Here is a 22,750-nt window from a genome sequence, read left to right as displayed (position 1 = left end):
TTTCCAACCTTCTACAATTAAATCAAGTAACTCCGATGTCGCCTCCCTTCCTCATTCTTTCCACTCATCCACGAACTATTCCCCATCCTTCAATCTATCCTGGTCAACCCAGCATGCGATGTCTTCACCGTGCCACCCTTACTAGTCGACCCAAGCGCTTCCGGAAGGTGCGTGGAGAAAGTCGTGATATCGTTCCTCGTGGCATGGCTAGGATCTATATGTACATTGGAGATACTGGGTAGGTGGATATCTTTTGATAGTACCAACAATTGTACTATGAATTAAATAGGAAGGCAAGAGTTTGTTGAGATACAAGGTGTACGAATGCAACAGAACACTCGTAGGTCTAGATGAAACTTGAGCATCGATCGTTAGTTGTCAATTGTGTGCGGAGTATGATAGAACAAACTCCCACTCTCGGACTCAAAGCTACTTTTTTCCTAGAGAGATTCGTCATTCATGATCTGAATAGAATACACATTTTGGTAGCCCGGCATTGAACATTACCGGTGGGTTCGGAGAGATATGAGATGAAGTTATATCGTACATAGGTACATCTGAGATATCTGCACTTAATCTACACTTAATCTACCAAGATTGATTCTAAAATATGCATAATAGAAGATTAATACGCGAATACCATTCTTGAAAATGAACTATTAATCCATATAAAATAAGCTTAGATCTCTACGTATACACGCGTCAATTAACTGCCGATAAAGTCCCTTGGTATCCAGATAAACATGGGGAATCCCCAGCCCACTCCAGTCCAGTGACATCCAAACTTGGCAACAGCAAACGAACGCAACGTTGGTTACGAAATTGTCCATTCGATCCCCAACCGTATGGATACTACCACCTACCTAATATTATCATCGAATATGCGATAACAAATATAATATATTGATCACTTTATGAGATATACATGAATACATATACTATACATCTGTTTCAAGTGAGTTCTCCACACCTCACGACCCATCACACCACGCGCGCCATATCCTCCTCAAAACAAACCCAATCGGAATCGCTAACCCAACAAATACCCGTGCTGTATGCAACGCTGCCGCGATAAAACCAGTTTATCATCTTGTGGCATTGGCATGTATCGTACATCTAGTTTAAGTTTGGGAATTGCATACTTTCTGGCCACACGAGTGTAATGATCACATCATATAACATACATAATAACTACATATATCCACTTCCCAACTCCACCTCACCACGCCATATCGTCCTCCATCCCAAACTCAAATCCATCCAGCTCTCTCCCGGCGCCATCTAAACGAGCAGCCCGATCGATCACGAAAGGTGCAACAAAACCTGATATGTTCGTATCAATCGAGATAACATGACTGAGCACGATATGGCAGTGGAGAAGCCAACACTGTCTCTCCTCAAGCCAAGCAATCTCACAGACTATTGGAAGATGAGTACTGCGCAAGGATCAATTGGATGCCGTAGGATTACTAGTGCGCAATCATACAAACCTCCTCGTTCCTCGTTCCTCATTCCTCCCTCACTCCTGCTATCCTATATATACAGTTCTTCCATCATCTACACCCTGAAGATGACAATCAATAATCTATCTGCTCTACCTGTGATAAGTCTCTCTATATCAACTACTAAGCGCCATTTACTATATTCGAGATATTGCTTTAATTACCAACCTACCATTACAGCTCATCGTGAGTTATAAATATCAAACAGGTAGTTGTGATTGTAAAGATGATGAAGAGGTTACATGGATTATTGCTCGGAGCGGTAGTATTGTACACTGGGCATTGATTATTAAAAGAGTGGAGTTGAGATGCTCATATTGATGCGAAGGACGAATAATGGGGGAAAGTGTGAGAGAAGATTCCATGTGAACAATCTTGCTTTGATTTTGTAAATCTTGATATCTCATGCATTTACGCGCTTTTCTGCCCGAAAAACGGGATTCCCTTTGTGACCATTCTGTTCAAACATGCCCAAGAAATAACCTCAGAAAAAAGAAAACTCCATCGCTCCATTTTAATCAGTAAAGTTCCTCCGAACCACCGACGCATGCATGCCAACCCACAAGTAAATGCAACTTATCACCATTAATCCACGTATCTAGGACCATCATCCTGCCAATTACCTGCTGGAGTATCCGCAGCATAGGCACCCGGTGTAGGGGCACCTGCATAATATCCTGGTCCAGGTGTAGGAGCATCCATAGCTTGAGGTGTAGGAGCACCCCAATAACCTGGAGCTGGTGTTGGCGCCGAATAAGCCCCGGGAGTTGGAGCGTTCATTGCAGCTGGTGTGGGAGCAGAATATCCACCTGGGGTTGGTGCATTCATAGCAGCTGGTGTAGGTGCCGATAAAGGACCACCAGGGGTTGGAGCATCGTAGGCTGTTCCCCAATTATTGTTATTGGATTGGCCGGAGTTCCAGTTGTCGTTTGAATTATTTGGTTGATAGGCTGGAGTCTTCGAACCCCATGCATCACCAGCATTCCCACTGCCGCCATACGCGGGAGTTTTGGATCCATAGTTATCTGATAAGCCATAAGCTGGGGTTTTGGCACCGGATGACCAAGCAGGAGTTCTATTGCCACCTCCATAGGCTGTCCGACTACCATCATTTGCGGCATAAACAGTTCGAGATCCATCGTTCGACCAACCAGGTGTTCGACCACCATCAGTGGGACCAGACTTCCAGGCAGGCGTTCTTCCACCTTGGGCACCACCATGAGGAGCTAAAAATGTTAGTAAATATTGGAGAATAAGATAGAATCAACTTACTTCTTCCCCAAGCTGGAGTGCGTTCAGGAAGACCACCTGGCATTGGTGTTCGTCCACCAGCACCAGAGTCCCAACCTGGTCCAGGAGTTGCACCTCCGAATCCACCACGACCTCTTGGAGCTCCTCCTCCTCTACCACCACCAGGACCACCTCTGAAACCATTTGGATCTACCGATGCTCCACTTATCTTGTCCTTGAATCCAAGGCAGTCTTTTGGCACACTGATTACCTTGCTCTTTGTATGTAATTCTACTCTTGCATGGGTGTCTGTGGTATCTTTAACAATACCGAGTAATCCCTTGTATGGGCCTTTGCGGATTGTAACAGTCTGACCAATAGATTTATCACGACCAAATGATTTAGGTGGAAGCATTTGGCCGTTGCTCTTGGGATTGAGCTTCATTGCCGGGTTCATGGAGCTAAGATCCGGCGAAGCCGCATTTTCAGTGATGCGTCCTCCCTTGGCAGAGACACTTTGGACGCTGGTAGTTCGCGCCACAAATATACCAGCATTCTCGCTCAGTTCGGAACTCTTCAAGAAGAGATAGGCTCGATGAATATGTAGAATTCTGCCAGACCTAGCCTCTCCCCCAAATTCTTTCACGGTATCCTCCATCTTGATCTCAGCACCATTACGATCTGTCGCCACCGCGTTCCTACGCTTTTCGAGCTTATTGGATATCTGAGATGGAATGACGGTCCTGTTAGATCCATTCTGGTCAAGAACAACAAGCGATTCGCGATCAACTTTGATGATACAAGCAACAGTAGACGGGTCTAGTTGAACTAAATCCCAAAGCTCGTACTTTCCTAACGCACCACTCCCACCAGAATCGCTTGCTTCCCGAAGATCTTTGCTGAAAACAGTGATTTCATTATTGTTTTGATCACTCAACAAAGTGACACGATCCTCAATAATCTTGACGACCATACCAACTTCATCTCTAAATCTACTGCCGCCAATCACTTTGACGTGATCACCCTCACGGAAGCGCTTACGTAGACCCTTGATAGGAATTTCGATAGTTTGACCTCTTAATGCTCCTTCGGACACAGCCATTGTGACAATATCACCAGTGACAGAAACTGCTTTACCAACGACACCCTTTTGTTCCCCTTCGTAAACCTCAATGACGTCGCCCGGTAAATAAGAGGCATTGGCTGTGCTTGCTTTCAAGCTTGCAGCGAGAGCATTTAAATCCAAGTTTTCGGTTCCATCTTCGGCACCAGAAGCAAATCTTGTGACTTCTTCGAGGGTTGGATTAACATCCTTAGTGATCAGCGCCTGGATTTTAACCTCCTTCTCGCAATATCCATTGATATATTCTTCATTGAAGTAATTCCATGTTTTCGTGTCCGGTCGACCTTGCAGATGTTTTGCATGTCGTTTTTTAGCTTCAGCTTCACTGAAGAGTCTTTGGGGTGGACGTGGTCCGGCTACTGGGCGCTTTCTTTTTCCATCCGCTCCTACACTAGTATCCTCATGAAGACCATAGTCGAGACGAGGTACATATCTGACACGGAGTTCGAGACCAGTATCAGTGACTTCCAACACTTGCGCAAGATCACCCGCATATTTCACTGGACGCCTAAGTCGTACATATGCTCCAACCTCTACAGTTGGACTCTTCGTAACTCTGAGAAGGTCTGGCATTTCCTTGATCTCAACCAGCATCATCTTAGTTCGAGGGTAGACATTCATAAGGCCATCCATAGCAGTCAAAATGTCGGCTTGTCGCTGGGCTTCAACATAAATAAAACCCTTCATTGTAGACTGCGTTCCACCACGTTCAAAAGCGCAAGTGATCGCAAGTTCCTCTTTAGTACCAGCTCTCTCTTCTATGCGCTTCATAATAGAGAAGACGGCCTCTCTTTCTTTTCCTTCTTTACATCGTACAGCCCAAATACTAGGATCGTCAACACTAGGAAGTAAAAGACGCTTTGGAACGACCGCTGAGTCTCCAGTGCCTCTTGATGATCGACCCTTGTTCGCATATCGTTGTCGTAGAATTTCCGCTTGCTTTTCCGCATCAAGACTTGCCTCCATTTCGCGTCTTCTATCTAAATCTCGGTGACGCCTGTCATCTGTCTCACCACCATCTGGAAGGTCTGCCATATCATCCGGGTGTGTGTCTGCAATGAAAGTGTGATTCATTTCGTTCAATTCATCTTCGTCATCCTCATTCTCATCCTCATCTTCATCTACTTCAGCTTCGACATCGAGGAAAACATTGCGACGGTCTCTGCGGCGCTTGCGGCGATGTCCCTACGCTTTGCGGTTAGAAAAAATGTCGGTCACTGCATTGTGGGCGAACAGGAATTGTATATGCAGCTCAGAAGTGCTTACCGTAATTTCCTCTTCATCATCCTCTTCTTCTTCTTCTTCCTCATCGTCATCATCATTAGCACCTCCACCAATGTCTTCTCCCTCGCCTTCATCATCTTCGTCTTCATCGTCGTCTTGAGCACCACCCGACCCGTGTTTTCTATTACTCGAGGGGGCTGCTTCATCATCGGAGCCATCGTCATCGCCTACTTGATGACGCGAAGCTTCATTTTGTCTTTGCGCGCTGGTTGTGTTGTTTCCTTCATCTTCGTTGTCTGAAAGATCCGCAGGTTGGGGATTGAAATTGTCGTCCTCTTCGTCGCTTTCATCAAAGGAATTATTCAATAAATTTGAGGTAGACATTTTAATACAAAGGTTGAAAGAAGAAAATGTGCATTCGAAGAGGGAAATGAGAGGTATTTGTAGATTTTTTTCAAGAAGACAAATCTCAAGGTCAATGGATAAAGTATATAAGGCAAGGCAAGCTAACCTTTGTTCAAAATGGCCTCAGCCTTCCGACCCGTAGTGGGACTAACTTATCTAGGGATAACCCCGAATTACCTAAGCCAATGAGTCTTGAGCCAGCGTACTGCTCAAAGACTTAATAGATTGTACAGTTCTTTTTCAAGATCTTATTCAATACAATTCATTGTTGGAGAATTATGTAGGACTGAATTATTCGAGGAAAACTTGAATATAAAATGAAAGAGATTCAACTATCTTTTGAGGCCTTTTGGAGGGAAGAGTAAAAGTTGGAAGATGCGAGTGGTTATTGATATTCTAATTAGCATTGTTGGCTGATCAATTGAAGAATTTCTTATGCCCATCCTTATATCTATATTAATTAGGAACTTACTACTAGGTATCCAAAAGCGACTGAAGGGAACTCGTAAATCCTCTCCTGTGGATGATTGTTGAATTTTAGGTTGTGTGTGCAAGTTGAGTTGAAGGATGTAAATATAAATTTTTGATGCTGATCCCACTGACACCCGACTTCCTCTGATCCTGAATTGAACTATATAGAAAGACTCGATATTTGAGGTCAAACCAATAAAAGGCTCTCCTTACACACAGGAACCTCGGTCCTTTGTTGCATCTCTAAGGATGTACCATCGGTTTGTCCATATACTTTCAACCATTCTTCGCTGGCATTTGAATCCTCTATCAAATACAAGACTGGCATCCTGTTATAAGAAAAAATCGAAGATTTTTGCTCTCAGTCTTGAATATAATCACTGGGGACTGCACGGCACTGCGAGCTCATGGATTCAGCGTATTCCCACGCTCACACTTTTCATGGGCTTGTGGTAGACATTAGAACCTCGAATTTCTCGCAGGACTACCATTCATATACATGGACTCGGGTTGCCTGGTACCGTGTTCTAATGCCGAGAGGTAGTCGATACTTGCCGAGTGAGCATATTCATGGCAAGGAGGTTGATTTGAATTCTTGATCACAGTGGAGCTGGTCAGGCTAGTCATAATTGATGATGTTGTAGAAGATACAGGGCTGTAGTTACAATCATCTCGGACAATTGCGTGCGTATATTGCAATATCAGGCGAACATTGGTTGTTGAAATTTCAATTCGGCCATACGAGTTACTCGTAATTGTAAATTTAAGTGACCAGTCACCTCACTCCTATCATACATGAGCTCCGATGAGTATAAAATCATGAATACTCGAATATTGTAGATGCAATCTCCAGGAAACCGAACTCCAGGCTTTAACATGCGATAATGCTACGCTCCTTTCTAATAGCCGACCTGAAAGCTCATCATAATTCATCACAGTTTCACACCCCAGATACCCCTTCCTCCACTTACTCCGAGCCAATCGCCGTTCTCATTATTGTTCAAGTTGCTTCGAGGCGCCCAGCTAATATTTCCCACTTCGTAATCACATTGCCAACTGGCAGTGGGCCCTCGAGAATTATCAGATACTGGTGCGCCATTCATGCTAGGAGCAACAGGAGGGGCAGTGTTTGGACTCAGTAGGTCCCAAATAAGAACCAAAGAATCATCAGCTCCAGAGGCAAGAGTACCTCTCCTGTTTGGAGACCATTCTATGCAGTTTATGGATGAGGAATGCCCCTGAAGTTCAAGGAGTGCTTGTCCAGGCTGTCTAACATCCAAAATACGAATAATGTTGGAATCTTGTGAGAATGTAGCGAGGAGATGGGTATCATGTGGCGATGCTGCTAGTCGTAGTAAAGGGGGTGCATAGGACATAGTTTGCTGGGCTAAAGTTGGACTTATTCTGCCACCTCCAGGACTCGTATCTATGAGTGCAATTAGTAAAATGCCTAACGCTGGCTTCGTAAATCATACCTTTATCATCCTTTGTAGTTGGCTCATAGATGATGGTACTGTGCTCTAAACTTCGAAGGTCGAACATTCTCACACTTCCATCAGCTCCACAGCTAACAAAAACATCCACGCTGTTTGCGCAAAATCTGACATCGAAGACTTCTTTGTCATGTGCAATCAGTTGTGTCTTGGCAGTCAATGTGGGAATATCCCATATGGTGCATGTCGTATCTATGCTTGAAGTAATGATTAAACTAGGCGAGACAGTGTTCCAATCCAAGGAGGTCAGAGGGGCAGTATGTTCTGGTGTTTTTGAATTAGACAGCAAGGCTAGTGGCGTGAGTTTGCTAGGAGGTAGGTCTCGACCGGAGTTAGAAGTACGTCCTCCGATAGTGTTGTTTGCCGATGCGACTGGAGTTTCAGATGGGAGCGACCACAACCTCAAATGGTCACCCGAAGTAGCTAGTAGATCTGTAGATTGCTTTTGCGATGATGGTGGTTCCCACAAGAGCCGAGTTACAGGATATGAATGTGTGGCTTCGGCAACCTTTGTAAATTCAAGTCCATATTTTGGGGCGCCAGGTACATAGGATTCAGACTGGGTGGGAACGATATGGGAATCAAGGATTTGAATCTAATAGTTGATATCAGCACTGATTCATCTACTTAAGGCTCAAAGTGAAATCAATAAACTTACAAAGTTATGCCCGTCTTCTAGGTAACTTCCTATTGCGATCTTCCCAGCATCGTTGTTTTGCGCTGGCCATTTGCACCAGTCGAATGCATATAGAGCCCACGGCGCGAGGTAGTTGCTGTTGGTAGGTGTTGCGCTGGTACCATCATATGAATATGGATTGGCCCCAGGTAAGCCTTCGGCAAGCGTTGAATCGGTACGCGGTCGAATGTCTGCAAGACCAAGAGGAGTATTGGACACAGTTCTTTGAGAGCCTTGTGGTGTATATTTTTGTGAATTTTGCTCGGATCCGCCCGGTGTGGTTGCTTGAAATGTTGCAAAACCTTGACTATCAAATCCTGCCGCTGGGCTAGATCGAGTGTAATTGTGCGAAAGGGCTGCGGATCGTGAGGGGGTTGAATATTGATCTTGCGATATTGTGGGTATTGAAGGGGCTGTATTTGTCGAGGTCACACCTGGTCTTCCTGGTTGTAGAGTACCTGGAAGTGATGCTGCATTTGAATATTGAGATGAGTCTGGAGTGGCTTGGTCTAAAGTCATACGTGGACCACTTGCACCGTAATCTCTTGGAGATAAAGCACCTCGTTGCGCAGGCATATTTGAATGCAGCTCGTCGGCGTGTCGAGCTCGCCTTGGTGTTTCGTATTGTTGAGACTGTTGATTCATTGATGTGTGGTTGTTGGAAGTGGTCGGCAGGGAAGAATTTGGATGGGGTAAACCATACGTTGTTGGTGGTGGTGCAGATTGTCCTGTGGCAGAGCTAGACAATGAAGGCATACCAAAACTACCTAGATTTGCTGCGGCTTGTAATATACCTCCCGAAGTCGAATTTCTCGGTAAAGCATTTTGTTGCGATGAAGACGAACGAGAGTTTGAGTGAATATTAAAAGAATCGAAAGGCATGGCGCAGGCGCAGGGGATAAATTACCTATTCAATGTCAAATGTCAGACAATTGAGTGGCTGCTTCCTCCCTTCCCCTACCTACATGCAACAACCAAAGTGGCAGCAGTAGTAATAACAACAATAATGACAATAATAAGACTGACTGCCCAATGTGATGGAGCTTCGGGATGAGAAAGTGGGAGAATTAAGGTTGGAAGTTATATCATTGGTATGAAAGTATGGAGGGACCCAGGTGAGCATGTACAGGTATGGACTTTGTAAGGTTATGGTGGCATGGCTGATGGGGCCTTTGATTTGATTAGGCCATTAGCAGACAAAGTTTATGGCATTGGTGGACACAACAGAGCCTAACATCGCATCTGATAAGGCTGGCGAGAAATTACCCCTCGAAGCCTGTGTTGAGTGACGGAGTGATTGAGTAATACTTGATGCATTCACAAACTAAATACCTCCTACACAAACAACTCTCTTCCTATTGCATTGTTCTCTTATACAAGCAGTCTTGCTCGCATTCATTCATACTTTCATTCGATTCTGACATCGGATCTCCATCGATTTAATAAGTCCCAGTGTGTCGGCGAGATACCTAGTTGGCGATCATGTCACAATCCCTACTTTTGCTCCCTCAACACCCCGCACCAGCTACACCAGCAACTCTCAGTGCGGCATACTCTTCATCATTGTCGGCGGTACTTTCGAGTCTGAAAACTTCATCGTCAAGTACCAAGCTTATAATTGCACTTGCCTCGTCAAGTTTCAAAGATCGGTTGAAGGAACCAAGATCTCAAATATACAATGAGGTGGAGAGGCTTCTGGGCGGTCTATACAGCTTGATCTGTTCTATATGTGCCAAGGAAGACATTGACATTACATCCAAGCTGCCGGGCGCTGTGGATTTTCGCATCGTTTTATTGGATTATGATTCTACACGCTTTTCCACTAACAAGAATTCTGGGCGTGATGCCAGTCTTGGGATTTTGGCTGGCGGTCCGATCGTTGGACTTCCTCTCTTCGCAAGCACTCGACGCCAATGGAGCAAGATATTTTCAGTGCAAGGCGAGGAAGGACAGAATTTGCTTCGAGACTTTTTACATTTCGCAAATGGCATAAGTCCTCCTTTAGGTGCAGAATTTCAAATGGTCAGTGGTGGAGTGAGCATGATTCAAAATACTTCACAGCCTGTACAACCAAATTCTTCCGCCTCCCATACTGTAGTAGCAGTTGGTGGCACGTTTGATCATCTTCATGCGGGCCACAAACTTTTGCTTACAGCTACGGCACTTTTATTACAACCAACCGCCGACGCTCAGGACCCTTCCCGGAGATTGATTATCGGTATCACAGGGGACGAATTGCTGAAGAATAAAAAATATGCCGATCACTTGCAGAGTTGGGAGGAACGACAAAATGACGTCGTTGAATTCCTCATATCGATTCTTTCTTTCACGCATACTAGTCAGGAGGAGGCAATTCAAACAGTTCCACTGGCAACTTCAAATGGTCGAGCAACACATACCAAACTCACTACTTGCTCGATCACCATCGAGTGTGTTGAAATTCAAGATGCCTATGGGCCAACTATTACGGATGAATCTGTCACCGCACTCGTTGTGTCGGGAGAAACTAGGTCGGGCGGACAAGCAGTAAACGATAGAAGAGTCGAGAAGGGCTGGAAGGCACTGGAGGTTTATGAAGTCGACGTGCTCGATGCGCAAGCTGGTCTCGAGGACACCCCTAAATCAGACTTTGCTTCAAAAATCAGTAGTACTGCAATAAGAAAGCAGATGGCGGATCGCGCCCGGACATCGTCACTCTAATCAAAACTTTACCTCGAGATACCTCGTTCTGCATAGATAGCCCAGCTTGGCCGGGGCTTATATTAAGGAGAAGGATGAATACAGTACCACTGTTGTCGGATATAAGGTTGTAGAGTGATATCTTCCGTGCAGAATTTCTCGACCCAATATCGAGCCTGCTGCGCCGTCACAATATGCACGTCATTTGCAGAAATACAGAGTTCATGCACAGGAATCACCATCCGACAGGGTTTATCGTCTCATCTCTTCCCGCTTCACTTTGTCTGGAACGTAGCTCTCAATATTGATTCAACGTATTAATGGCGTCTGGGTATTGATGCCCACGACTACGACCTCATAGTACCATTTCCATGATTCAACAACGCCTAGAACCCCTGCTAACGAGGGGCTTTCCAATTAGGCAACCGGATGGAACGTCCATTGGACTCTATTTCATCAAGTCGCGGAGAATTATATAATGAAAGCTGGTCCTTCAGACATCTCTCCTCGTGTGGTGCAATTGAGTCGAGTTATGCGGGGACTCTTGAATTAAGCGCCCATCATCCAATCATGTTTATCTCACAAATGCACAGGTTCACAGATGCATAGGTTCAAATGAATTCAAGCCTTTTTCCAATAATTGTGGAAGGATTTACCCACACTCAAAAGAGCAAATCAGCGTGTCTACTGGACTAGGTTTATTATCGAATGTGTATTAAATTCGACAGAAATGGTTGAGAGTTGCATTCACTTGCCTTCAGTTACATTCTACATTAACAAGCCGTTCGTTCTCAATTTTTGATCCATGTTTCGCCTTGAGACTAGGTCATGGGCATAATAAGCAAGCAAGAACCACCCTTTTAACCCTTTAACCATTGGGTCAATACATTTTTGTTTCTTTTTATCGGTCTAATTTGTCCTTCATTTATCTGACGAACCATCTAATCGTATGCATCACACTTTTTGTCCATGAAGATGTCGGAAAATTAGATAAGTTTATCTAATTTGTCTGCATCGTAGTTTATCATCTTGTCTAGACACCTACCCGTGCTAGGGCCTAAGGACCACAATCATCGTGTTCTGACCCGTAATTCGTTCGCTATACAATAATTAAGACGATCCATTACTCCGCTAACCTACGATTCGTTGTCATTCCAATGATTCCATGCAGCCATGAATGGGCGAATCCTTGTAGTAAATCTGTATCTTTTCTTGTATCAAATTATATCAATTGCACCCTCTCAATATTCATTCTTCCATACTTGATTGGTTTTCATCCAAGATCACATGATTGTATTTGCACCGAACGATCGGTAACCCACAAGCCGCTGCAGCAAGGCCATGAAATCATTCTGACCAACCAAACCCAAAACAAGCAATATATCTGCATGACAATAAAATTCTAATAAATATCTGAGGAGAGATCCATCCACACACATTTGTCCGTTGAAATATCCCTTGAGTGATCCCTCGAGACGCATCGACACGTCAGAAATCATAAAACCTGGCTGCTCGACGTTGAAATCCAATTTCATACATAGAGTGCCGGCACTCAATTCCACCCACTATGATGTAACAATCTGATATACATTCATTATTTCTAGTTATATCCTTGCATATTCTCCGAATAACCTCAAGAACACTCTGTCCCAATACGCTCGTTATGTGAGGTAAGACTGCATAGATTATATTAAATTCTGCTAACAAGTCATTCTAGAAAAAAGTGCTCTCCGTCCAGTCATCACATTTGTATTCCTCGAGATGGACGATCTGAAATCTATTGAGAGACTTCCAGATGATATCCTTTCTCGAATCTTTTTGCAATTACTTTACGAAGATTATAATGAAAGACCGCCTTCTTGGAATCCATGGACTCAATCGCCACACGTGCTCAACTTCTGCTTGACGCAGAGGAGATTTCACAGAGCATATTCCTTATGTAAATCGCGAACACCTAGATCCAAGCTTACACCTATATTCAAACTCTCGAACGAGGTTCTAGAGAACATCCTTGAATATCTGGTTCATAATTCTGGGAAATTGATTCCCATTGACCATAGAGCCTCTCTAAGTGTAGAGAGTTTTCAATCTATGCCACCACAATCCTTAGAGGATACAAATATTACTACAACTCTTGTATGGATCCTCCCATTCGTTATTAATCCCCAATTACATCTCTAACGACAAGTTTATCAGAGCCGTACATGCAGGAAGTTCTACAGTTTGTTATTAGGAAGACAGTTTGCCCGTGTCTCCATTCGATGCTCCGATGCTGGTTTCAATCGGTTACGATTCTTGGTAGAAGAGCGTCCTCATTTAGCTGAACACGTCAAGAAGTTCTCGTACATGATTCCTGTCTTTTACCATCGAGGTATCTTCTGGTCTTACCTATTATTTTGAAGAACCGCTAACCCATTTAAAGGTCTAAGTCAACTTCAGATTTTATTCGATGAGACACACGCGGCGACAGTTGATCTCGAGAGACAAGTCAATCTTAAACAAGTAAATGGCAATGCACGTCAAGTCGATAGATCTCGGCCATCGCTTAAGCAGCTTCGAACAAAGCTTGATCGCAGTCGCAAGGATGAGCTCACTATTTTTCGAGTATTATCACGAGCACGTGAACAGTCTACCATCATCAATAATAGAATAGATGTACAGAGTCTACTACGTGCCTTTCGATTGTTCAAGCATCTTCAACAAATTCGTCTCATGAGAGTTCAGGATAGAGTAGATATGGATTGGTCTTCCTTCCTCCGAGAAAGACGCTGGATCGCCTTTTCTCAAAACAATAACAATAACAACAATATCACCGACCCGATTCTATCTCTCGATCTCGACCCGCTGGAATGGACAGCCGCATGCGAACATTCTGCCCGGGCTCTCGGCTACGCATTTCTCGAGTCTGAATCTCCCGCAACACGCTTCTCATCTCGTTTCGTCAATCCGCGTATTCCATTTCTTCTCAATTCACATTCGCATAACACAATATCCACTCTGGCAAATAGACTCACTTGTTTAGAAATTCAAATACAGGAACCATCGGATGATAAAATGTATCAACTTTCAGCTCTCTTCAACACGTTCTTCACTTCGGCTCATCAGATACAGGGTCTTCATGTGGGGTTCCCGTCTAATAGACCACTTGTTCATGTACCCCTCGAAGCGGTTTTTCACAATGTCACCTGGGAAAATCTAAGATATTTAGGGTTTGGAGCATGGCATTTGGATAGTGGGGAGATTATCGGTTTGCTCAGGAGACATAAATATACGCTGAGGAGCGTGAGACTCCGAAGCGTGAAATTGAAAGAGGGGAGTAGCTGGATCGAAGTGGTGCGGATGTTAAGGAGGGAGTTGCGGGAATTGAAGTGGGTTAGCTTGAGAGGCATTGGGTATGTCGGGGGAGGCACAAATGGCATGGGTGGAATCGGAGGAGCGGGCGGAATCGGAATCGGAATGGGAGCGGGCAACCAGGGAAATAATCCCATTCTCAATAACCCCATCGATGCAGACATGGATCTCGACGACTCGAGCGGCGAGAGCGACGAGGAAGTAGATTTTGAGGATACGGCAATTGGTGATCGTACGTTGAGTCATCATAGTAGTTCGGTGCATTTACCTTCTTCTTCTTCTGCGGCTTCGGCTTCGTCGTTGAGTAAGGAGAGGGGAGGGGAGGTGGGGGAGAGAAGTGGGAGAGCGGCGCAGAGTGGGGGAGAGGCTCAGGAGGATGCGAATTGTGAGTGTGCGGATGGGTATGCGATGGGGGATTTGGGAGAGCAGGGGAGCGAGGTTGTGTTGAAGCAGCATTGGAAGTTTTGGGAGTTGTGGGCTGTGAAGAGGTGTGCGGTGCATGATGGGATGAGCTGAGGTGGGGAGAGAGGGGGAACCGGGGGGAGGGGGATCGGGGGAGGGGGTTTGTCGATGGGTTGGGTTGGGGGGTTGGGGTGGGATGGATGGATGGATTGGTTAGGGTGAATGGAATGGATCAGGATGAAAGGATGGGTGGAGGTATGTATGTATGTATCTACGCATGGAACCGGAACCGGGCTTTGGATATGGATATGGATATGGATATGGGAAATTGGGTTGGATTTTTGCATCTTTAACATCTTTAACATCTGCGCATTTTTAAATTTTTACGTTTTTACGTTTTTAAATTTCAAGTCAAGTTGAAGAAGTTTTTCATAGGGACATGTGTTGGAATGGAAGGGATGGGATGGGAAGAGATAGGATGGGATGGGATGGGGTGAGATTAATATATATATATCATACAGTATAACATATCCCGATCCCTGCCTATCCCTATCATCTTATTTATATCTTCTCATCTTCTCATCTTCTCATCTCCTCTGATCTCTATACTCGATTCAAGTATATTTCAAAAATTTATAAAGGGAGGAAGGGGGAAGGGGGGGAATGATGTGGGATTTGTCAGAAGAAAAAAAAGAAAAAGGTGTAAGCATATGTATGTATACATGTATTTCATATATTCATATATTTATACATTCATAATATTCATACATTCATACATTCATACATTCATACATTCATCCATTTTCATTCATCCATTCATTCATCTATTCATCTATTCATAATCAACATTACGCAATCTCGTGATTAAAGAAAAGGAACTCCCTCCCAATGGTATCAATAGTACTTTCCTCCTCCTCCTCAACCCTAACCATATTACCACTCCATCTCCCCCTTTCACAAAGCCAAGCCAACCTCCTCAAAACCCCTCATGATCCGTATCAGTCTCCTCATCCCCTCTACTGTGCCCCACCATCAACTCCCTCAGATGTTTTTCTTCATCACTCTCTTCCACATCCGCATCCCCATCCCCACCCACTCTATCCCCACCGATTCTCCCCTCTCCCAGCATCCCTCCCTCCCTTCTTTCCTGCCTCGCGAATTCCGCCTCCAATTCTCTCAACCCATCATCATCAGTCGCCGATTCTCCATCTCCCGAGTGCGTAGTTCTCACTTCCATATCTGTATCGATACTTCTCTCATCATGATCTTTCTCTATTATCTTCTTCTCAATAGCAAGATCATCGCCATGAACCCCCCCACCCGAACTCCCCAACGCGTCTCTCAGAATCTCCTCTCCCTGTATGAAAGCCTGCAACTCCGCACCCACAGCCACCACCAACAGATTCCAGCCTTTGCTCTCCGCTATCCTTTCCGTTTCAGCCAACTTCCCTATCACCTTCTTCATTTTTACAATTTGCATCTTGAATCCCTCGATATCACCCACTTTGCTACTCTTCATATTCTCTCTCAATTCATCCTCGAAGTTCACAACTGTCTTGACAGATTCTTCCCAGAGCTTTGCTCCATCTTCTAGTGCTTCTTTTTCCTTTTGCACCTCTAGTTTTCGGGCTTGCAAAGAATTGATCTCTTTACTCCACCATTCATCTGCCATTTCTAATGTCCGTCGTTTAGGGGGTAGTGTCATGAATCCTTCTTCATTCCCCATACTAATTGATACCATAGCCGGCGGTCTCGTCAAGAATTCCTGGACTTCTGATTCCACTTCCCTCAAAGCACCACGATAGCTAGACAATCGCGATTCTCTCTGATTAACTCTCTCATTAATCCGGTCTGCCAGCCAGCTCCGCCTGGCTTTCATTTGTAACAATCTATCTTCCGTCTCTCGGATTTCGTTTTCGACAGCCCGCTCTTCAGTCCGTAGTTCGGCTATCTCTCGATCTTCTTCGGATTTGTTTGCATGAGGAGATTGATGACTTTCTTCATTCGGTGAAGAGACTCTATTATTTGTTATGTCTGCTGAGACGAATTCGCCAATTTCTCTCTTAACCTCGTCGATTCTGATTTTCCAATCTTTTGTCTTTGCAATACACATTTCTCTCCTCTTGATTTCTTCTGTCAACAATTCATCTTCCTCAACTTTAACATCTGCCAACAGACCCATGTTCCTTAACAATCCTTTTCTGGATCCTCTTAGTCCGATCGATTTTCTTTTTGGTTGTCGAACAGGAATTGTACGCACATGAGCTCCTTCTGTACTTCTACCTCCCTGCCTATCTCTATCCCGTTGTAATGACCTTGTCGTGGGCGTGCTACTTCCACTGTGCTCTTCTCTATTACCACCTCCACCGAATCCTTGCATCAAACCCTCACTCTGCGCATCTAGCAACATTTGTAATTCCGCCTGCAAAGCTCGTTCTCTCCTTTCCAGCCCCAAAAGACTGTCATTTTGTGCCGAGCTTCCCACAGCACTCCCCACACTTTTCAATATTCCAACTCCTCTTCCTTCCCGAACCACGCTCCCTCTCAAATGAGAACTTCCGCTTCCATCTAAACTCCTTCCAATATTGCCCAACCCAGCAACACTCCCTACAATCGGCGGCGGAGGAGCAGCAAATTGTATTCTCCTTCCCTTCGCCTTCCCATTCCCTTTAAATTTACTCGCAGATCCCGATTCCGAGATTGGTCTCGGAGAAAGTGTTCTCGCACTCGCACTAGTAGGTGACCTCATATCCCTATAGAATTCTGGCGGTGGACTTGGTGTAGCTCTCGATGCTGAAGGGGAAGAGAGGTCTCGCAGACGAACATCATTATGCGGATCATATACGCTTGACAGAAGAGGATGATTTTGATCATTTGTTCCTGAAGAGTTGCTGAAGAATGAGTTACGGGAGCGGGACATTTTGTTTTCGAGATTGGAGGCCTTTCTTTTGTTGATATCTGATGTTTTGGTATGAGGATTTGTAACTTCTTTAACCGTTGAAGATTCGTCTATAGGATATCTTATAGGTTTAACATGTATTCGCTACCACTGCTGTGATGTGATGAAAGCGATTGTGAGAGCCGTAGCTACAAGCTGGCTTCGAACGGAGAAATGTAAGAGTATTAGAATGGGAGGAGCAATAGAATTGGAACAGCTACAACTACTTAGTTAAAGTTGCAGAGCACTATCTGAAATGATATGAACACATGCATAAATGTGAATCAAGCAGGATAAGCAGGATTGCCAGTTTGAATCATTGAGTATATAATATCTAGACAAGTAGCAGTGGCTTCTATCACATGCGACAGGCACAAGATGCGGAGATCAGCCTCGTTGGGGACGTGCACGAAGACGAGGCTGAAAGCAAGCAAGGCCATAATTTTCGATAATGTCGGCTCTTTTCTACAAGCAAGTTCAAGTGTGGGAATTTCAAGGAGATTGCATAAATCCAACTTATATTAGATCGTCGTGCTCGTTTGAATTTGTAAACCAAACATCGCATAGCTTTGAAGAAAGTTCAAAGGAATGGGGATAACTTGTTATCAGTATCACTCTCATCGGACTAGCCATAGATCATCATAAAAATCACATTTTCAGGCGGTAAAGCATTTGGTATTCGTCTATAAACAAGGCAGTACATTCTGTACGTTTGCACCCAATCCGTGACCTTTCGGTTTGTTTGTTCTTCATTATCATAACCATTTTAAGCATGAAAGAATGGTAAAACTAATTACGGTACGAACTCGAGAGGCCGTATAAAGCATCGAAGCTTGGTTCGATGCGAGGTGAGGTTCGGGTATATCGTTTCTATAGATGAACTAAAGTTCATGATGGTATTATTTCAAGTTGTTCCCTTGCTATTTAGATTTGCTCCAAACCAAGGTTCTCTGGCTCAGCCTTGATGACACGGAGACTAGAAACATAGATTAGCAAAGATTCGGACTGAATTTGGCATGATCAAAACTTACGTGTTGGTGTTACCCATACCACCCTTCCATCCTTGGACAACGATGACACTCTCACCTTGAGCCAATACCTTGAGCTTGAGAGCCTCAGCAATACCCCACTTGATTCTTCTGTCGACATCCTCTTGCCAGTTAACCTTGGAAAAGTCTGGCTTTTCCTCAGCAAAGTGGAAAGGATAGACACCACGATACAAGTGACCGTATCTGGATGCACTGGCATTTCGGGTAACCATGAAGATAGGGCAGACTGGTCTGTACTTGGAGAGAAGACGTGCACTGTCTCCGCTGGTGGACAAAACGATGATAGCACCTGCATTGATGTCCAAACTGGCACGGACTGCTGCCATGGCACATGATTCGACAACGCTGACTGGTCGTTCGGTAAGGTTGCAAAGCTCCTCGAAGTGAGAAACGTATGCGATGGAATTCTCAGCCTTCAAACAAGTTTCGTGCATCTCGGTAACAGCCTCGTTAGGATAGTTTCCCTTAGCAGTCTCTCCAGACAACATGACACAGTCAGCACCATCAGTAACGGCGTTACCAACGTCACTGATTTCAGCACGAGTTGGTCTTGGGTTGTAGATCATGGACTCGAGCATTTGGGTAGCACAGATGACTGGCTTACCAGCCATGTTGCACATTGCAATCATCTTCTTTTGAGCAGCGAAAACCTCAGCAGCTGGGATCTCGATACCCAAATCACCACGAGCAACCATGACACCATCAGTCTCCTTCAAGATCTCAGGGAAGTTGTTGAGACCTTGTCTGTTCTCAATCTTGGCAATGATTTGAATGTGCTTTCCATCTTCACCGAGAACCTTACGGATTGACTTGATGTCCTCACCACGACGGATGAATGAGGCAAAGACCATGTCGACGTTGTTCTTGACACCAAATCTCAAATCGGCTTGATCCTTCTCAGACAAAGCTGGGAGATCGACATCAGTGTTTGGGAGGTTGACACCCTTCTTGGAAGAGATCTTTCCGTTGTTTCTTGCGCGGCAACGAATGGTCTTGTCGTCAACAATCTCCAAAACATCGAAAGCAAGGACACCGTCATCAACATAGATGATGCGTCCTGGTTCGATGACCTTGGTGATGTTCTTGTAGTCAACGTACCTGAAAATCGTCGTAATAGATTAGCATTGGATACTCTCATGACCAATTGTTTGTTGTGAATTATACGTACATGTTCTTCTCGTCACAAGCAGTGACATACTTGTCATCGGTTGTAATGTTGATCTCTGATCCAGCAGAGATAGGGATGTCGGCATCACCAACTGTGTTACCAGTTCTGATTTCTGGACCCTTGGTATCTAAAGCAATGGCGAGTTGACGTCCTGGTTGAACCTTTTCGGCTTCACGGGCATTGTCAATGACGGATTGATGGTATTCGTATGAACCGTGGGAAAAGTTCATGCGGACAACATTGAGACCAGCCACACGGAGCTTGTTGAGAGCTTCGACAGAGTTGGTTTTAGGACCGATGGTACAGATAATGGAAGTACGGCGATAGTTCTTGGTAGGCTTGAACTCAGTGTTGAGGTTTGCCAACCAAGCAATCTTGGAGGTTCCGGTAACTAAGTGATCCATTGCGGTGGCCATTTTGTAAAATAATCAAGAGGGAGGTTGAGGAGGAGGAATATGTAGGTAGAATTCGATGTGGTGGGGGTAAGTGCAACTGTTAAAAAGCCTTTCTTTTTTTCAATTCGTCAGTTTAAATGTGAGCAATCGGATTAGGAAAATGCAGAAACCTGGTTGAATGAAATACTTTTGAGAGGTACAGAAGGAGAAACAAAAGGATTGAAATATGCAGAGAGAGAGGAAGAGGAAGGGTATTATTAGTTTGGAGTTGTGCCGCGTTTCTGCCAATCTGTTGGCTGGATCAAAAGACACGGACAACGATCAAACAGTCCAAGAATGCCAATATTTGGATTGTTGAGCTGAGATCCAATACAAAGCACAAGGGGTTCCCCATCCACCAAAGTATATTAATGATGGACAGCAGGGGAAGGGAAAGTAAATGATACACTTACCAGTTGACCAGAGGGTGAGTTGGATTGAAGAAGAGGAAGAGGAAGAGGAAGAGGAAGAAGAACACGAACGAATAGAAGATAATCTAAAGACCTTGTGGTTATGTTGAGAAGCTTTTATGGTTGAAGGAGCTTGGAGGGGAGAGGAGGGGAAATCTTTCTTTTTTTGCAAAAAATCTAATCGACTCCCCCTCCCCTCATCTCCAAGCTAGCCATCTCACCCACTACTAGGTTTGGTTTGGTTATCCCACTTCGCAGATTTGCCTGGTGTGCAACCCCACATCAACATGTTTGAGGTGACATTGGAGTGAAGGGTCCAGCGAGATACCGGCCGGGAGGTCCGTGATAGTGAATTTTTGAATTTCTATGTCAAATATCTTTTAGGTATCGGTGTACGTGAGGTGAGGTCTTGGGAGGGAGTAGCTGAGGTGTTTGCCATGCAATGGTTTCGAGAGAATTACGCAGCAAAGGATCAAGGTTAAAATGGGTGACAATAATTGATTTATTATTTCTCCTGCCTCTCTTACCTCTCTTGCCTCTCTTTTCACTGATGTGTATCTGGGTAGGTAGCTAGTAGATATATACTCAAGTGTACTCCGTCGATATCGGGGTGTATGTACGAACAAGTAGCAGCGCAGCCTTCACACACAATCCAGTAAACCGACATGTACTCACCGATACTCCGTACACATTTTACCTTTATATCTTCTCATGCAATGACACCTATTGAATTGTACAGGCCGGTACCGATGCACGAGGTACCTGGCACACAGATCCCTTACCCCGAATGAAACAAAATATCTTGGGGTGCCATCTGGTGAAATGCGTGTGTTGTTGTCTGGCCATTCTTTGCTTCTTTGCTTGCTGAGACTCTCTCGAGACTGGGACTGGGCAACTCAGGTCCGATAGCAGATAGAGATGTGCGTTAGTCCACATGAATCCCTAAGCACCAAGTAAGTAAGTAGTACACCAGCGAGACCAGGTAAGTAGCATCGGCCATTCTTTCGGTCCTGAATGCCAAAACTCAAAGACTAAAATGTAACCGGAACCCACTTGGGCGCCTGGACGCAGGACTGGACGCAGGACGCTCCACGGAGTACTCCATGGTCCATACTCGAGCCATAGTCGGTCGAACGTGCAAACTTCCGAGATTCGGCCTGAGTGCCTAACATACAAGGCAACAACTATCTTTCTTAGCTCCTTACCTAGTCTCCTAGTCTAGTTTCTTATCCTAACCTTAGGTTCTGATATCGCGTCGGTGAATGAATGTATCCGAGACGACCTATTATCCCAATCTCAAAGTCAGCTCACATCGCAACAACCTTGGTTTCCAAAACAAGCAAATCATAAGCCAACCTTTTGCGCATCAAACGTTTGTCGGGCTCCGGATAATTCACATTACCTTTTCCATACCATTATCTTAGAAAGCGCGTAAACTTCGCCCTTCAAGTCATAAATATGGTAATTAGTTGCCTCCCCCTAAGCTTTCAGGTCTTTCAGAACTTGGGAACCTAATCAGCTCAGTTCTTCCTCAATTTACTGACATTTGGACTCGCGGGAAAGCTCGGAAGACTTACTCATTATGCATTTGATGCTGTCCTATGTAACTACTCCCTCCCGGTTCTCCTTGCGGCAAAAGGTTCGAAAATATACTGACCTCCTTGATATAGTCTCAGCATTCTTGGCTGGTATGAAGAGATCAACTGGTTTAACGTGTGTTGACCCCTATACCTTTCTTTGCGACCATGTTGCGAAATGATCAACTAGCACTACAGATGCAAATTTTGGGTTTCTTCATTGGGCGGTGTAGAAGGCTAACAATTCCCATCCTTCGGGACTCTAGACCCAGCCTTAAGAAAGATGTCACCGAAAACAAAGAAATTAACGGTTGGATCGAGAAATATCTTGGAGTTGGTGAATGGGTTATGGATACATCGGTAGCCTTTGCAGGGTCTTCCGGCTTCTTTGAGAGAAAGAGATGATCGGAGCCTTCGATGCGGATATGCGAAAAAGAGTACATGCATCTCAGATGCGCGGAGGGAATGAATTCACGGCAGATACCTTGCGATTTGGAGAACGATCGATAGGGGTCGAGATCCCATGGAGTTTTGGGCGTTTTTGTGTGGACATGTCCGCTTGAAGGTGGCGGTACAACGACGATATGGTCAAGGTTGATGGGAGGTACTCTCTTCTCT

At 44.7% G+C, this 22,750-nt stretch overlaps 7 protein-coding genes across 8 annotated transcripts; 3 read left to right on the top strand and 4 right to left on the bottom strand.

Annotated features, from left to right (window-relative positions):
• Positions 1 to 863: 863 nt before the first annotated feature.
• On the bottom strand, positions 864 to 5,463 carry EAE98_005260 (uncharacterized protein; the record flags this gene model as incomplete). The annotated part of the gene is made up of 3 exons (XM_038952882.1): positions 864 to 2,728; positions 2,775 to 5,040; positions 5,122 to 5,463. 3 exons carry the CDS (start codon positions 5,461 to 5,463, stop codon positions 2,088 to 2,090), a joined length of 3,249 nt encoding a protein of 1,082 aa, XP_038810724.1. The 3' UTR covers positions 864 to 2,087.
• Positions 5,464 to 6,175: 712 nt separating this feature from the next.
• On the bottom strand, positions 6,176 to 9,235 carry EAE98_005259 (uncharacterized protein). Its single transcript, XM_038952881.1, has 3 exons — positions 8,107 to 9,235; positions 7,431 to 8,043; positions 6,176 to 7,381 (listed from the first exon to the last, which is right to left on the bottom strand). Exons 1-3 carry the CDS (start codon positions 9,004 to 9,006, stop codon positions 6,888 to 6,890), a joined length of 2,007 nt encoding a protein of 668 aa, XP_038810723.1. The 5' UTR covers positions 9,007 to 9,235; the 3' UTR covers positions 6,176 to 6,887.
• A 371-nt stretch (positions 9,236 to 9,606) lies between these two features.
• On the top strand, positions 9,607 to 10,824 carry EAE98_005258 (uncharacterized protein; the record flags this gene model as incomplete). Its single annotated transcript, XM_038952880.1, has 1 exon — positions 9,607 to 10,824. The coding sequence occupies one exon, from the start codon at positions 9,607 to 9,609 to the stop codon at positions 10,822 to 10,824; it is 1,218 nt and encodes a 405-aa protein (XP_038810722.1).
• A 1,355-nt stretch (positions 10,825 to 12,179) lies between these two features.
• On the top strand, positions 12,180 to 14,670 carry EAE98_005257 (uncharacterized protein; the record flags this gene model as incomplete). Its single annotated transcript, XM_038952879.1, has 4 exons — positions 12,180 to 12,468; positions 12,521 to 12,939; positions 13,000 to 13,174; positions 13,226 to 14,670. Exons 2-4 carry the CDS (start codon positions 12,565 to 12,567, stop codon positions 14,668 to 14,670), a joined length of 1,995 nt encoding a protein of 664 aa, XP_038810721.1. The 5' UTR covers positions 12,180 to 12,468; positions 12,521 to 12,564.
• An 862-nt stretch (positions 14,671 to 15,532) lies between these two features.
• Positions 15,533 to 17,476, bottom strand: EAE98_005256 (uncharacterized protein; the record flags this gene model as incomplete). The annotated part of the gene is made up of 1 exon (XM_038952878.1): positions 15,533 to 17,476. The coding sequence occupies one exon, from the start codon at positions 17,474 to 17,476 to the stop codon at positions 15,533 to 15,535; it is 1,944 nt and encodes a 647-aa protein (XP_038810720.1).
• A 942-nt stretch (positions 17,477 to 18,418) lies between these two features.
• EAE98_005255 (uncharacterized protein) lies at positions 18,419 to 20,127 on the bottom strand (the record flags this gene model as incomplete). Its single annotated transcript, XM_038952877.1, has 3 exons — positions 18,419 to 18,470; positions 18,526 to 19,641; positions 19,712 to 20,127. The coding sequence occupies 3 exons, from the start codon at positions 20,125 to 20,127 to the stop codon at positions 18,419 to 18,421; spliced, it is 1,584 nt and encodes a 527-aa protein (XP_038810719.1).
• A 1,817-nt stretch (positions 20,128 to 21,944) lies between these two features.
• EAE98_005254 (uncharacterized protein) lies at positions 21,945 to 22,537 on the top strand (the record flags this gene model as incomplete). Of its 2 annotated transcripts, none has more annotated exons than XM_038952875.1 (4): positions 21,945 to 22,016; positions 22,119 to 22,158; positions 22,226 to 22,268; positions 22,399 to 22,537. In XM_038952875.1, exons 1-4 carry the CDS (start codon positions 22,014 to 22,016, stop codon positions 22,535 to 22,537), a joined length of 225 nt encoding a protein of 74 aa, XP_038810717.1. In that variant the 5' UTR covers positions 21,945 to 22,013. The 2 variants fall into 2 exon arrangements, with proteins under 2 accessions (XP_038810717.1, XP_038810718.1); XM_038952876.1 differs by having other exon boundaries at positions 22,080 to 22,158; positions 22,405 to 22,537.
• Positions 22,538 to 22,750: the final 213 nt, after the last annotated feature.

Source organism: Botrytis deweyae (assembly GCF_014898535.1).
Source record: "Botrytis deweyae strain B1 chromosome Unknown BDEW_010, whole genome shotgun sequence".
NCBI lineage: Eukaryota > Fungi > Ascomycota > Leotiomycetes > Helotiales > Sclerotiniaceae > Botrytis > Botrytis deweyae.
The sequence above is the reverse complement of the archived record's forward strand: the minus strand, read 5'-3'. Positions and strand labels throughout refer to the sequence as shown.

Excerpts from the sequence above, each read along its gene's own strand:
- EAE98_005259 (XM_038952881.1), bottom strand. The coding sequence starts at position 9,006 with ATGCCTTTCGATTCTTTTAATATTCACTCAAACTCTCGTTCGTCTTCA. Across the intron at positions 8,044-8,106 it reads TAGAAGACGGGCATAACTTT|ATTCAAATCCTTGATTCCCA; the intron begins GTAAGTTTATTG and ends ATCAACTATTAG. Across the intron at positions 7,382-7,430 it reads AACTACAAAGGATGATAAAG|ATACGAGTCCTGGAGGTGGC; the intron begins GTATGATTTACG and ends TTGCACTCATAG.